General features: G+C 41.7%; 1 protein-coding gene across 1 annotated transcript in view; it reads right to left on the minus strand.

Moving 5' to 3' along the window:
• obscnb (obscurin, cytoskeletal calmodulin and titin-interacting RhoGEF b) overlaps positions 1 to 16,059 on the minus strand; it is an 83,837-nt gene extending 67,778 nt beyond the window's left edge. Inside the window, exons 1-13 of the mRNA XM_077556701.1 lie at positions 15,976 to 16,059; positions 11,952 to 13,029; positions 7,648 to 7,917; positions 5,167 to 5,427; positions 4,696 to 5,001; positions 4,344 to 4,610; positions 4,152 to 4,255; positions 3,760 to 3,928; positions 2,894 to 3,169; positions 2,544 to 2,825; positions 2,188 to 2,463; positions 1,851 to 2,126; positions 11 to 292 (exon numbers count right to left, since the gene is read on the minus strand). Of these exons, the coding sequence (XP_077412827.1) occupies positions 11 to 292; positions 1,851 to 2,126; positions 2,188 to 2,463; positions 2,544 to 2,825; positions 2,894 to 3,169; positions 3,760 to 3,928; positions 4,152 to 4,255; positions 4,344 to 4,610; positions 4,696 to 5,001; positions 5,167 to 5,427; positions 7,648 to 7,917; positions 11,952 to 13,020 (3,838 nt within the window). The 5' untranslated portion in view covers positions 13,021 to 13,029; positions 15,976 to 16,059. The remainder of the gene's footprint in view (positions 1 to 10; positions 293 to 1,850; positions 2,127 to 2,187; positions 2,464 to 2,543; positions 2,826 to 2,893; positions 3,170 to 3,759; positions 3,929 to 4,151; positions 4,256 to 4,343; positions 4,611 to 4,695; positions 5,002 to 5,166; positions 5,428 to 7,647; positions 7,918 to 11,951; positions 13,030 to 15,975) is intronic.
• Between the last annotated feature and the right edge of the window lie 308 nt (positions 16,060 to 16,367).

The raw sequence follows: 16,367 nt of genomic DNA on the forward strand, positions 1-16,367 counted from the left end.
CATATCCTACCTGCGACCTGCATCCTGCATATCAGCTTCTCACTTCCGGCTTCACAGATGTACTCTCCAGCATCCTTCTTCTCCACACTGTCAAACACTATCAGACGAGTCTTGCCTTTGGACTCTGCACGTATTGTCTTACTGGAGACCAGCGGCATGCCATCCTTGTACCATTTCACCTCTGTTTTGCTGTCAAACACGTCACAGCTCAGAATAGCTTTCTGGGATAAGGAGACAATCACCTCCTTCTGAAAGGAGTCAGTGTTGGAGAAGGCCGGCTTGATTTGAACATCTGTAGATAATAACATTGCATTGAATTGGCTTGATCGATTGTTGTCTTGGATGTCAAAAATGGCGTCATTGAAAACAGATATACATAATAAAACAAAAACACTCAGCAGAGCACAGCCCTCTGCCAAGGTTAACAATAATTTGATATATAGTAGAGATGTTTGATATCACTTTTTTTTCAGACCAATATTGGTACAAGTATTCAAAACAAGTAGTCAACGATACCAAGTAACATTATCACTATAATTTTTGATAAATAAAGAATAATTTGATGAATAATTCCCCCCCCCCCCCCCAAAAAGCAAAAAAAAAAAAACAATGACAGATTTAGCATTTTCCCTTAAAATTGCATGAAATGAATTGAAATGTTCTATTCTTCTTTCCCAATTACGCTCATTGAACGCATCCTTCAGACTGTGGTTGTGTTCCTTTCTCCTAGCTTAGCGTCTAGGGGTGTTCGGCAATATATTGCGATATTACAGCGAATCGATTCGATATGCGGCCTAATCAATGTTTGAACATACATTTTTTATGGAAATATTCAACAAAACGTCTTACTTAGGGTTAGGGTTCACATGTTAAGCATAGAAGAATGTTATATTAATGGAACATTAAGCCTTAATATTTTATTTCAATGCTGTTCAAACATGCAACAGATTTTTTGTTAAATACGGTTATAAAGTTATAAGTTATATATTATTTATAAGTTATAAACTTGACGTTTCAGATAAATTCCTACATTTTCATACAAATCTTACAGTATACATATACAAGTTTACTGATTAGTATTTTCTAAATTTGAGTAAAAATAAAAAAAATAAAAAATAATAATAATAATCAATTTATTGGGTCGTATCGGGATTAATCGCATTGAATCAAATTGTGACCTATGAATCGTGATACGGATCGAATCGCCAGGTACTAGGCAATTCACACCCCTAGCGTCTATTGTGGAAAAAACAAATAAAAATTGAACTACAAAACTACATTGAGTACAAAAACTAAAGAACTGTTTAATTTTATGCTTACGCCCCACAAAAAGACTATTCGATAGGAAACTAAGGGCATTGAGCAGCCTCACCTCACCTCAGATTGTGCAATCACTCAGTAAGTGGGTTGAGAAGGCTGGCAATTGGCAAGTGCCTGTTTCCGTCTTTCTTCATGTCTCCAATACAATGTCTTCAGAAACTTTAAATATACAATCAAATTTTTCGTAGTAAGCCTAAACCATCTGTTAATGGACTGCAGATGCAAATTGGCAACTGCTGCTACATAATGTGTTGTTCATTAATGTTTATTGTCCCTTTCAAATAAAATTTAATAATTTCTAATTTCATGACAAATATGTCACTCTATTTGGCTCATAAGATTGTAGAATTGACTGTAATTCAGTGCCTCACCAGCCATGATTTTTGCTGCATGTTACTGCCATACCGCTCCACATGTTTATGGAAATTGTTTTAAGTAGATAAAAACATATAAAAAATACACAAGACAACCCTGATATTTGTTTAAACCCTCGGCAGTGGGATTAAACCCAGTTTACAGCTGACCCATACCTGCCACCTGGAGTTTGAAAATCAACTTCTCAGCACCAGCTTCACAGACGTATTCTCCACCATCCTTCTTCTCCACGCTGTCAATCACCAGCTGGCGACTCTTCCCCTTGGATTCCGCATGTATTGTCTTGCTACTGACCAGGAGCTTCCCATCCTTGTACCATTTCACCTCTGTTTTAGCGTCAGCGAGCTCACAGCTTAGAGTAGCTTTTTGGGATAGATTTGCTTTCACGTCCTTTTGGACAGACTCTTTGTTGACGAAGGCTTGTGGAGGCTCTGAAGACAAAAATCGCAAACTAATTACAGAACTCCACACTTTCAATTATGATACCCTTACCAGTCACATGGATTTTAAAGACCAGCTTCTCTGCCCCGGCTTCACAGGTGTACTCCCCGGCGTCCTTCTTCTCCACACTATCGATCACCAGCTGGCGAATCTTTCCCTTTGTCTCGGCGTGTATTGTCTTACCAGAGACAAGCAGCTTGCCGTCTTTGTACCATTTCACCTCCCTGTTGGAATCAAACACCTCACAGCTCAGAGTGGCTCTCTCAGAGAGAATGGCTTTCACTTCCCTCTGAACTGCTTCTTTGTTCAAGAAGACCGCCTGGGAGTCTGAAATTAGTTCAAATGAGAAGGTTAATATTGCAGTCGTTCAATCTTGCAGAAGCTTGATACTCAAACAGTCAACCTACCAGACACAATCATTTTAAAGACCAGATTCTCTCCTCCAGCCTCGCAGGTGTATTCTCCGGCATCACTCTTCTCCACTTTTTCAATCACCAGTTGACGGTGATTGCCTTTAACTTGGGTGTAAACAGTTCGACTGGATATGAGCAGCTTGCCGTCTTTGTACCATTTCACCTCGGTCTTGCTGTCTGACACTGTGCAACTGAGATTGGCTTTTTGGGAGAGAGCCACCTGTACCTCCTTCTGTACTAACTCCTTGTTAGAGAAGGCAGGCTGGGCTTGAGTTTCTAATAGAATAGTTTTTGCTATCAGTGAGTCAACAAATAAAATGAGCAAAATCAAGCTAAACCCTTACCTTTAATCTTGACCTGGAATGTGACTTTGTCAGTGGCTGTCTCGCAGGAGTAATGACCCTCATCGCTTTTTTTTGCATTCTTGATGATGAGTTTCCGCTGAATACCATTGCAGATGGTGGTAGTTCTTTGGTCCTCGAAGATCTCCACCTGGTCTTTTTTCCACACGACCGTCGTGCTAGCGGGAGAAACCTCGCAGCTCAACTCGAGATCTCCTTTGAGGGAAGATAACAGGCCCATGGGACCTCTGGGCTTGTTTAGGAACTTGGCAGGTTCATCTGGAAAAACAGAAACATATCAGTATGTACTAATATTAAATGGTAAATGGTACTTCATTTATATAGCCCTTTTCCACCTTACAAGGCCACGAAAGCACTTTACATTCGACTACTCATTCATCTACTGATGACACAACATCAGGAGAAACTGGGGGTTCAGTATTTTGCTCAAGGATACTTCAATATGGTCACAATGGCATGGGATCGAACCTACAACCTCAGAGTTGCAGCCAGGACGACCACTCTACCACTGAGCCATGCCGCCCCAATATTATTACCGTGTTACATCAAATAGTGTCCTTTCCTCTACGCACAATTTTTTACATTTGTACATTTTTAAGTTATGTGCATATATGCCAGGTACAACATCCACTAAATGGCTCCTTCGAATCAAGGCCGCTGTAAGTTTAACCAGAAAAAAATTGTTATACAGTAATGCTGTTTATCTTAGTCCATAGAGGATATCCACACATGGAATTAAACTGCTGAGCCCTTTTGAACTCATTTACTAGATTTTACCCTTCTAATCTACAGTAGCAAGGTATAATATAAATCAACATAATCAACATTTTTCTAAGCCTGTGCAGTACCTTTAAGAATGAGCTGCATGGACATTTTGTCATCAGCGCAAACACACTCGTAGATGCCCACGTCTTCCTCTGTAACGTTGTGTACCCTCAGGATTCTCCTGCGGTCCGTGGTCACGCATTCATACTTCTTGCCCATTTTTACCTCTCGTCCATTTCTCATCCAAACCACCTGTGAGAAATCCGTCGGCATGTCAAAATTCGACAAATCTTTTAGTGCAGTTTTGCTTGATGATTGTAGTAGGTTTTGTATAAACAGACACACACACCAATAAAGAAATAATAATATAAAGAGCACATACCGCCATTAGAGTAATTGGAGTGTTATCCAACACCAAATACCAGTTGGAGTAAAGTGGCACTATTATAAAGGAATATTTATCAACATCACAAACCTGTGCGTCGTAATCCGACACCTCAGCCGTCATCTGAGCGGTGTCTTGGGCACTACAGATCACCTCTTGCTGATCTGATTTATTGATGAACCGAACAGGCGGTGCTACATTACAAATAAGGAAAGGGAGTTATTTAATGATTTCACACATACACACAAAAAGCAAAAACAAGCATGTGACATTGTGACATACCCTTGACAGATAAGTTACAACTGCTCTGGGAGCCTCCGCCTACAAACTTGACTTCTGTTCCGTTCATGTCCAGGTTGACCTCTCGGATGAGCAGCGTGTGCACGTTTTTGGAGCGGGTGATGAGGTAGTCGCCACCGCTTCGCAGCATGCGGCCGTTTAGGGACCAGAAGGCTGAGCAAACGGCCGACAGCTCCACCGAGATGGAGAACTCTTCACCGGGGACTGCCGTGCTGTCCACAAGGCCTTTCCTGATTTCTGCAGTGGGTTCTTAACGGACGAACACAACACGAGGGAAGACAGTTCAGTGGCATTCTACAACAGTGTCTTATCATGCCAAAAATATCAGTCTTACCAAGGTAGAAGCTTCCGGGCACTTCTAGGTAGTCACTCTGACCAAAGTCATTGATAGCAGATATACGGAATTGGAAAGTGGCTTCCTCTGTGAAGTTACAGATTGTGATCTCCGTTGACAAAATCGTTTCTCCAACGTTGCACCTCTGCCAGGTCTGAGTGCCAACCTTCCTCCTCTCCACAATGTATCCCTTGATGGGCACGGGACGGTCACTTTCCGGAGAAGACCACTGCAGGGTGATGGATGAGTCTGTCTTGCTCTGCACCACAGCATCGACTGGGGGATCAGGAGGATGCTTCCTTGCCGCTGAAGAATAAAGAGGTTTATGCAATGGAATAATCAAATTATTATTATTTTTAAATCAACTGACAAAGTAAAGCAGAAATCAAAGACAAACCAGACAAGAACTCAACATCTGTGAGCGTGAGGACACTTTAGCTTTTTAACAAAGCCTAAAGCAGATTTCCTCACCGGTTACGGAGAATCGAGTGGACGTCTTGCAGTCTCCAGCCACAAAGGCCACTTCTCCCGAATCATCCGCCTGACACTCCCGAATGGTGAGCGTGTATTGGCGGAGGAGGCAAGCGATGGAAATTCGGGAATCCGCATTCAGCGTGTCACCGTTGCGGGTCCAGTAGGCATCAGGACACGGCTGCTCCAGCTCTACGCAGAAGATGACGGTGTCGCTAACGGGAACGACCGTCCTTCGAGGAAGCTTCTTCGTAATGTTGCCTGAGACATTGGATGTGACATTAGAATGGGTCTAAATCACACATATTTCTATTGCCGAAATATTTTTCAGTTTGGTGCATTCGGTACATATTTATTCTGTATACAGATACAGTGTTGACAGTTGTTAGATAAATGTATCTTAACTATCCCATATTTATTTTATTTTTTATTAATTGCAAAGCATTTATTCAACATTGCGAATTTATTCAACAATGTGACCTCTGTTTGAACTGTGTGAGTTGGAGTCACTACAGTCACAATGCAGTCACGAAGCTTCAACAGAAGACAAATGGCTGGATGGTTGAGAAACTTTTCGTGTTAAAGGATGTCTCTGCAATGTTGCCTGTGTAACAACTTTTTGGAGTCACATTGCTGCTACGTGCTTCCCCAAACCCCTCAGAGCAGTAATGACCATGTGATAGGTAAACCCAATAAAAAGAGGAGGAACGACAGAGTGTGTCAGAATGGGCAGGAGACCGTTATCTGCACATCTCTGTTTATTCTTTTGGCCAGTAATAAGAATATATATCTCTTGTCTTCTTTCCGTGTCAGTTTATTAAATGTTCTAGGTTGAAGGAACCCAACAACAGTAATCAACCTTTGGCAAACAGATGCAATGATTAGCGGCATGCTCTTTCAGTACATCAAACACATTCATTAGAAAAGGCCAATGACAAGTGTGAACAACAGGAGCCCCTGCAAAAATACTTTTACGTAATTGAGCTTCAAAGGCTGTGTATGCACGCGCTACGTGACTGTGTCCTGCGTAGCGTGTGCACGCATAGCCTTTGAAGCTTAATTGACGTGTCCCGCTAGTTCAAAAGCTGTGCGTTGGTCACCCTAGTGAAATAAGGCCCCAGACAACATCCTAGGATCATTTGAATACACAAACCCCTCCACCACAATAAGGTGATGACTCACGGAGGAGATTCTGTTCATAACCTTTATGGACAGAATTTCTAGGTACAGCCGAGGCGATGATGGGGTCTGGTGGCCTCAACATTGCATCTCTGCTTTTTGCGGATGATGTGGTGCTGTTGGCCTCTTCAAGCCTTGATCTCCAACTCTCACTGGAGCGGTTCAAAGTCGAGTGTGAAGCGGTTGGGATGAAAATCAGCACCTCCTAATCCAAGACCATGGTCCTCGGTTGGAAAAGGGTAAAGTGCCCTCTCTGGGTCGGGGATGAGATCCAGCCCTAAGTGGAGGAGCTTAAGTATCTTGGGGTCTTGTTCACGAGTGAGGGTAGGTTGGAGCGGGAGATCGACAGGCGGATCGGTGCAGCGTCTGCAGTGATGCGGACTCTGTATCGGTCCGTTGTGATAAAGAAGGAGCTGAGTCGAAAGGCGAAGCTCTCAATTTACCGGTCGATCTACATTCCTACCCTCACCTATGGTCACGAGCTGTGGGTCGTGACAGAAAGAACAAGATCCCAGATACAAGTGGCCGAAATTAGATTCCTCCGCAGGGTGTCCGGGCTCCCCCTTAGAGATAGGGTGAGAAGCTCGGTCATCCTGGAGGCATTCAGAGTCGAGCCACTGCTCCTCCGCATTGAGAGGAACCAGTTCAGGTGGCCTAGGCATCTGGTTCGGGTGCCTCCTGGACGCCTCCCTGGAGAGGTGTTCCGAGCATGTCCCACCGGTGGCAGGCCCCAGGGATGACCCAGGACACGCTGGAGAGACTACATCTCTCGGCTAGCCTGGGAACGCCTCGGGATCCCGTCGGAGGAGCTGGCTGAAGTGGCTGGGGAGAGGGAAGTCTGGGCTTCCCTGCTAAAGCTGCTACCCCCGCGACCCGACCCCGGATAAACGGCAGATGATGGATGGATGCAGTGTTTCTTAACCCTGGTCCTCGGGGAACACTATTCAAGCCTGTTTTCCATGTCTCCCTATTCCAACGCAGGTGATTCCAATAATCAGTTCATCAGCAAGCTTTGGAGAAGCCTGATAACGATCCTCACTTGCGTTGGTGAAGGGAGACATGGAAAACAGGCTGGATAGTGTTCCCCGAGGACCAGGGTTAAGAAACACTGAATGGATGGATGGAGGTTATTAACTCATTTTATGTCTATCCAAAAGATAAGCACTTTTCTGTTGTGCATTTTGTTCCCTTACTGTATCGAATATACTGTATGTACTGAACCCTGATTTTTGGCATACCGTTACACTTCTCTACATAATCTGGGTTTTTAAGGTGATGTAAAAACAAAGTGTTCAACCTTACCCAGGACGGTGAGCTCGCCCACCGTGCGGCTGCCCTCCTTCATCTCGCAGATGTAAACCCCGTCGTCGTTGGTGGTAACATTGTGTATGGTGAGGCGACGCAGGGTGCCTTGTTCCTCCATGCAATACTTGGCGTTTTGCTCCAGACGCGTTTCTTCCATGAACCAGTCGGCCCTGCTGCCGGTCAGCAGCACCTCGCACATCATCGTGGCCGACGTTTTCTCTTGGACTGCCACGTCTTGAAGCTTCCTCCTGAACGGCACCTTTGGCTCTGTCACGATAAAGCAGGAAATGTTCTGATAGGTGCAGTCAGAGTAAAACAGTCAGGGCTCTTCGTACTCATCTAGGCATTGCTGGAGCATGCATGATGTAGAAAAAGCTTTAATATTACCTTTTTAAATGGCACCTTTAACTTGTAAAATTAATTATTTGCAATTTTGCACGACTGAGCCATTCGTGTTCACTTGTGTGCATTTATGTCAGCTCATAGCTCAAAGAATTCGAGTAATGCAAAGATTAACTATACAAATTCTGACTGAGATCCCTGTCAAAACTAATAAAGATCAACTGTTTTGACACTGTAAGTTTCATGTTTGATCAGTCTCCTCCCCGGGGGAAGTCACACGAGCTTGTACTAACGCCAATGTGAGTGAACCCCACATAGCAACTGTGAACTTCTAAACGGCAGCAGAAAATAGATGCAACACTACACCTACCCTCCGAATACGACCCACAATTGAATCATGTTGCGACAAGCCGCACGCATTTTAAAATGTTTTAGCGCAGTGAGTGGACACTGAGTTTGACCTACTGGCACTGACAGTATGTGCAGTAGGTCCTGCTACGCCTCTGATACCATTAAAGTTGGCAATGAGCTGACTTTAATTTAGACTTCTGCTCTCACACACTCACTGGCCACTACATTTGATACACCTGCAAAATCTAATGTAAAAGTTGTGTCAAGAAAGATCCTGACAATACATGTACAGAAAACCCACCTAAGTGGGACATGATGGTTGACTACCAAATTGTTTTACTAAAAAAAAAAAAAAAAAAAAGATTTTCCTTATAATTTATTTAAGGACTGTGCTAATTTTATGGTATGAATGTAAATTACTATATTTAATTACATAATTGGAAATATGGTATAAGGTAATGTATAATCTCAAACGGGTTTTTTATTTACATTTTACATTTTTATTTGGTCATTTAATATAATGCATGACATAGGAGAAATAAAACTTTAAAGGATATTAAAATAGATGTAAATACAGTACATCATGGTGTGTTTAAACCAGCTGGGGTGTTCCATTTGCATGTAGTGTTAGGGTTTGGGAATAGTACCGACTCTGCCTCATTTTGAGCAGGGAAAAATCCTGGTGGGTCAGGAAAAGGGTGCTGCATGTTCAGTCTTTTATTTTTAACTTTAAAAAACACACACACACACAGACAAAAGGAGGAAATTGCAAGCTCAAAACAAAAGAACAAAGTTAACTTTCTTCTTTTAAATTACTTTAGAAATTATTTTTGAATCTTTTCTTCTTTTTTTGGGGGGCATTGTAAAATGGGCTAATTTGACCCACAACAGCAAGAGCAAAAATACTGTGATGTACGTGATGTTAAAAGTAGGGATGGGCGAGTACTGATACCAGTTATCAGTATTGGGTTGATACCAGACTTTATTTACACCGGTACTCACGACAGTGGCTGATATGATAATGAACTAGAAATTACAAGAATAGAAAATTTACATTAACTTCATGCAATTTTAAGGAAAAATACTGGCATATATTTAGATCTCTCTTTAAAATGATCTGTCATTGTTTTTTGGGGAAAGTTTGGTCGTTTCAGTGCTTGGTATCAGTGACTAATCAAGAATTACTCGTACTGGTAGCGGTCTGAATAAAATTGTATCAAATAGGGGTGTGAATTGCCCAGTGGACTGGAGATTCCATCCGTATAACGATTCATAGGTCACGATACTATTCGATACTGATTAATCCCGATACGAATCTAAAAGTCAGTTATTGTGATTTTATTTTATTGTGTATTTATTTTAGAGCTGTCAAACGATTCAATTTTTAAAATCAGATCAATCACATCTTAGAATTTTGATAAATCACGATTAATCGCTTCATACAAAAAGGCTTTTTTATCAACATTTTTTTCCCGCCAAATTTGAAGAGCACCAGTTATGTGTTAATTATTTTTACATTTAATGTTATAAGGACGTTTTCAACATTTTTTAATCTACTGCACACGCTCATCCTCCTCTTTTTCTAATCAGTTAATTACTTGCATAATTTAAAATGGGAAAAAAAATTACCCCAATATTTTGACATATATAAATATTCTAAATGTGATACGAAAACATTTATTAAATGCTTTACTTTAATGTATGTAATTATGTTTATTGCTCAAACACAACCTGTGCTACCTTTAGCGGAGCAGTCCACTGCACACTAAAGGATAATCTATGGTCAAAATTAATAGTGCGATTAATCTGCGTTAATTCATGATTAATGCAATAATTTTTTGTGATGAATTAATCAGTTAATGCTTTAACTTTGACAACACTAATTTCTCTGAAACTTCAGGCTTATAACTGTGAGCCACTGTATTTATTAACAAACAGGTTGCAATCTGTTTCATGTTTGAACAGCATTGAGATTAAATATTAAAAGGAACCCAGACTGTCATGACAAGTTTGCTCTATATTATTTATTTGGTTGTTACTAACATAACTATGAGATTCATTTTTCAAAAATCATTTCCAGTTTAATACATTTTGTAGAAAATGTATTTGGACGTACACCGCCATTGCTATTTACGTCGCAACGCATTCAGTGCGTAGTGACGTAGATTGGCGGCTGGTTCTCTAGCGAGCAATGTGAAACGGATATAAAGAAAGTGAGGTAAGGCTTGTAGCGTTCCTAAAGAAACAACATATGATCGAGAGAGTCACCCTCCCCCACGCCGTGCTCTCGTCATTCACCAGATGTATTCAAGAGTTTTGATCGTCCCTTTAGGAACGCTACTGAGTGGGTGTAAAAAATTACAGCGCGCAATTCTCGAATGGATTCGATATGCAGCCGAATCGATTTTTAAACATTAATTTTTTAATGGGAATATTCAACAAAACGTCTTACTTAGGGTTGGACATTAAGCATGGAAGAACGTTATATTAATGGAACATTAAGCCTTAATATTTTATTTCAGGGCTGTTCAAACATGAAACAGACTGCAAGCTTTGCTAAATGCAGTGGCTCAGTTATAAGACTGAATTTTCAGATAAATAAATAAATTTTCATACAAATTTTACAGTGTACATGTACAAGTTTACTGATTAGTATTTTCTAAATTTGAGTTTAAAAAAAATCGCAATAATCAATTTATAGATTCGTATCAGGATTAATCGTATCGAATCGAATCATGACCTATGAATCGTGATACGAATCGAATCGCCAGGTCCTAGCAACTCACTCCCCCACTACTAAGGCTTACCTTGCTTTCTTTATGGGCGTTTCACATTGCTCGGCAGAGAGCCAGCCGCCATTCCATGTCACTACGCACTGAATGCGTTGCGACGTAAATAACAATGGTGGCGTACGTCCAAATAAAGTTTCTGCAAAAATGTATTAAACTGGAAATGATTTTTGAAAAATGAATCTCATAGTTACAGTATGTTAGCAACAACCAAATAAATAATATAGAGCAAACTTGTTATGATATTCGGGTTCCTTTTAAGGCTTAATGTTTGCGTCTCTCATACAATATCAATGGAATGTGGGTGCGTGACGTCTCCAAGTCAAATGTGTGTGCGTTCTTAAAGGGACAGTGAGATACTTTAGTTGATGTTGATTATGGTTAACTTCCACATTTCTTGACCGATTCCAGTCGTTTAAATTTTAAATTGTTCAGCTCATTTACATTTTTTTAAATACATTTTCAGGGACAGTGAGATACTTTTAGTTGATGTTGATTATGGTTAACTTCCACATTTCTTGACTGATTCCAGTCGTTTAAATTTTAAACTGTTCAGCTCATTTACAAGAGTCAGCAGTCCCATTCAAAATTTCCGCGGGAATTTTTCTAGTTTAATATAACATTCTAATCCATGCTTAAAATGTCAACCCCAACTCTAAGTAGACTTTTTGTTGAATATTTCCATCAAAAATTGATAAACATTGATTTGGCCGCATAATGAATCGATTTGAAAATTACGTGCTGTAATATTGCGATATTTATCGCCAAATCGATTTTAACACCCCTAGTATAAAACATCCCTAATTAAAAGCCACTTACCCTTGACTGTTACCAGCACAGCACTGTAGGTCTGACCGGCCATATTGGTGGCATTGCAAGTGTAGAAACCGTTGTCGCTCTGCTTGCAGTACAGGATCTTGAGGATGAAGTTTTCTGCCTGATCTTCATATATGACGTGGCGCCGGCCCTCGCTGATATTAGCTCCGTCCTTCCTCCAAATGATGTGCGGCTTGGGGTGACCCGTCACAAAGCAGCTGAGTTTGGCATGCTTGCCCTCCGTCACGGTGCAGGTGCGAGTGAAGACGCCCTTGGGCAGTTTGGCCAGCACCGACGACCTCACCTCGTGCTCCAGACTCAGAGAACTCAGACTGTCGGTGATTTTATGTGAGGCGGCGCTTTCTTCAGTACGAAAAACGGATATGTCCTTCTTCATTTCTTCTTTACGCTTCTGGAGGTGAGAGAGGAGGGAGGTGTGGTTTTCCGCGCCGAGCAGGTGGGCATCCTGGGCGTCGACCACCAGCGCGGCGCCAGCGTGCGCCCGTCCCAAAGTGTTTTGGGCCCTGCAGATGTACGTGCCGCTGTCCAGGTTGCGCACGCTCTGGATCTTTAAACTGCTGCTGTCGCTGTCCGAAAAGATCTTAATGCGGTTGGACTCGCCCAGGTAACGGCCGTCCTTCTCCCAGTCGAAGTTGGCCTCGGGGTGAGCCATGACTCTGCAGTGGAACACGGCATCGCCCCCCAGACTCACGCGTGCTGAGGTGGGCTTCACCATAAAAACGGGGGCCCTTGGAGTCATCTCTGTGGGAAGGGCTACTTTGAGGGTCACGGCAGCGTAGGCCTCCCCGACGCTGTTTTTGGCCCTGCACAGGTACTGACCGCTGTCTTCCAGTGCCAAGTCATAGATGGTCAGTCGGTACAAGTCCCCATCTTCCACGGACTTGAAGCGGCCCCCGGATGTCAGCTTCAGCTTTTCCTTCTCCCAGGTGATGAGCGGTGTGGGGCTGCCAACAATGGTGCAGCTCAGTGTGGCGTCCTTGCCGACGCACACGGCGAATGCTTTGGGCCGGGTAAGGAACCTGGGGGCCCCTCCGAACAAATTTGGATCCATGGTTTGTACCTACAATCAAGGATGAGAGCAATTTTTAGAAACAACTCTAGCAACAGACACACATATCTGTCATAATAAAGTTCAGACAGGCCAGAAATGTTTGCATGATGTCAGTATTTATTTTTTCTCAGCATATTAAAATTGGAGGCACCCACCTCCATGTAACTTCAGACCACCCAAAACCTCTGACATCATCTGTAATTATGTGACAAGCGTGGCACTTGTTAGGTGTAACTGCAATAGCGGTAGGATTGGGTATTGCCAATAACCTCACAATACAATGGGTTATCATGATACAGAGGTTTCGCAATGCACCTGCATCCCGATACATGCAGGGCCGTCAAGGCGATATTTTATTACGTTACATACATTTTTAGTCATATGTATTCCCAAAGAATATTTTTTATTATGCGGGATGGCCGCGAAACTTTATGAATGAACGTACAAAATAAATGTTGACGCCTCCGTATCGATGCGTGTATCGTAAAGAGGCCCACAACGATATATTCTCATTCCCATATTGATTTTTTGAGCACACCTCTGAAGACAGTAGCTGTACTTCGCCATGCTGAAGTTGGTCCTCAAACCGTTGAAAAAAGATTAAACAAGATAATGATTTTCTTTCCTGCTGCAAATGTGTCAGTTGGATGTTTTTGTGGATTTTCAAACAGGTTAATATTGTCATTTCCTAACCCAGCAACATGACAAAATTAATCTTAAATATTGTGCCTTATGTTGTTTGATTTTTATGAAAGAGATTTTCAAGGCAAGATGATGAGGAGTGCTTTGAGAAAAACTAAACATTTAAGAACAAACCCTATGCGGTAATGATCAGAATGGCACCACCACTAACTAAATTTGAGCCGCAATTGTAAACTACTTCAATCCACTATGCTTTGCTAGACCGACTAGGTTGAGTTTAAAGAGGGTAAAGCCACTACTATGGTGGCTTTTGTTACTATGATGACTTGAGAGGAGCTAATAATAACAACTACAAATGATACACAATCAAAATCAATAAATATCCAAACAAACAAATCATAGGATCTATCATATCGTTTCATTGCAATTGCCACCTCTGCTAAAATTGCTGGCCTCCTTAGTTGAACAGGTTATGCTAAATTATTCAAATTATTAATAATAGTGAACAGGATATATTCGATATTTGGTTAGATTTTTTTTGTGTGTTTTCTGGAAGAAGAAAAAAGGGAAACATGACTTTATCCATTATTTTAGAAAAAAACAAAAAGCATGGACTGACCAAAAGGACTAATATACAGTACAGTGGGTTGTATTTTCACCCAACCCCAAAGAGGCTGCACTACAAAGCCACATAATCTACTGTATGCTTGTGAAACATGCAGCAGACACATATTGCTGGAAGAATATTAGACACACCACTGTCATGTGCGTGTGGTGCAATTCAGTTCTACACCACTATCAGGTACTGTATAACCACAATGCTATAAGTATGGACAATTTCGAACATCTGGGCATTTTTGATATTTCCGCGATGCAATCGGAGAAAACAAACAGCATATTGGATTCCTTTTGTCTGTGACTACCATATACACCAGGCAGATCGCTATCAGTCAAACGACGTCATCAAATTTTGAAATCAAAATAATCTTTACAAATCACATCATAGAGTTGACCGCCATTTTGACTTGTGACATAAGATCAGAATTGTCCTTAATCAATATGATAAACTGAACATTACCAGCTTTTTAAAGGCATAACTCTACATACATACACACATACATCATCCTACAGGTGGCCCTCGGCTTACGGCATCTTGAGGTTATGAATGGTGCACGGAGCACACCTCAAGAATGTCATCACGCAGCACAAGGCACACTCAGTTACCACTATGAATGGAATGAATCATTTTTCTACAGTGCGCCTATGGGTGTATTTCAGTAGAGCATTTCAGTAGTTTATGCGATACTGTTTCAGTAGAATGTGTGAGTGTTTCAGTAGTAAGAGCCAGTAGTGTGTGTTTGAGCATTTCTGTAGTATTTGTGAGGTAATCCTGAATTACGTCTCTGAAGGACCCTCATACTCGGTTATGTTTTAACTGTTTCATTTGTAGCCAAATAAGTGCTTTTCATATAACTAACTATTTCCTCTAAATATGACTTTACTACTGCCTTAGCGTAGGTTGACAACAGACATACACATTTGGGTTACGTCTCCATCAGAACAGAGCTTTGAGTCTGTAGGACCTCCTGCACATTAGTAATGTGGTGTACCTAATGTTGTGACCGGTGAGTGTTTGACATGTCGATGGGTGTGATGAAAGTAGACATAAATCCAGAGTGCAGACTTACGAGCATTTACAGCGGCGCGTCAGCCATTACACTCATCAATACACGTACAAAACTTCCACTCAATTTCACACACTACTGAAGACCAAACAGTAAGTCGATTTAATACGCACAAACTAATGAGTTCCACGGAGACAAGGTCAAAACAGAGTGTTTCCCCCTTCGCGCAGGGTGACATTTAGCGGCTTTGTCGCCTCTGTCCCTCCAACCGCGGCCGGCCGAAAATAACCGCAGCTGTCCCTGGCAGTCTCCCTGCATTTCCATTTGTAGAAGCCGGCAGTGCCTCAGCTGTTTGATAAGGCTCCGACATTTACGCCAATACACATCACTTCCTCCGATACAGCCTTTGGGAACACACCTTTAAAATTCAGCTATAGCTGTTAAAATGTATTCTTTAACAACAACAAAAAGAATTAACCGGGGTAAAATGGCGGGAATTCTAGCTAGCCTAGCTGAAACTTGATGCTAGCCATATTGCTTGGCAAGCACAACAAAATGTTTATGTAACACTTTTAAAGTCTATCTTTAAAAGCACGTATATAACAATAGTGTAGTCAGGTAAATCCTCTCCCGGCATACAAAATTTTAAAGTATTTGTGTGTGTTTTTTAAGCTAATATCTTAATCACCTTGAGTCTTCTTTGCTTGGTCAGTCAGTCATGGAAAGCTCCAAAATGTTACAGTTCCACCCTCAAAAATGTCTTCTCTGAGCTGAAATATCCTTAAAATGGTTGGAAATTCAGGGTGCTGTAGCATCCCCCAGTGCGCTGTGGTGCGCGCTTGACTAGACTTATTTTTTCTTTCTTGTCTCTTGTCCTGTGTAGGTCCAACATGAGATAGCTGGCGTGCCTATTTTGGCGCAGCCTCCTTTCCAAAATAGACTCTTGTCATTTAGTGTGCAGATAGCACAACATAGTCACTCATACCGTGCTTGCACACTGCTGCAGGGCAGATTGTACACCATTACTTAACATTGTGCACTCATTAAAAATAAGTCTCAAATATTTCATTCGAAATTTTT

Source organism: Vanacampus margaritifer, chromosome 2, assembly GCF_051991255.1.
Source record: "Vanacampus margaritifer isolate UIUO_Vmar chromosome 2, RoL_Vmar_1.0, whole genome shotgun sequence".
NCBI lineage: Eukaryota > Metazoa > Chordata > Actinopteri > Syngnathiformes > Syngnathidae > Vanacampus > Vanacampus margaritifer.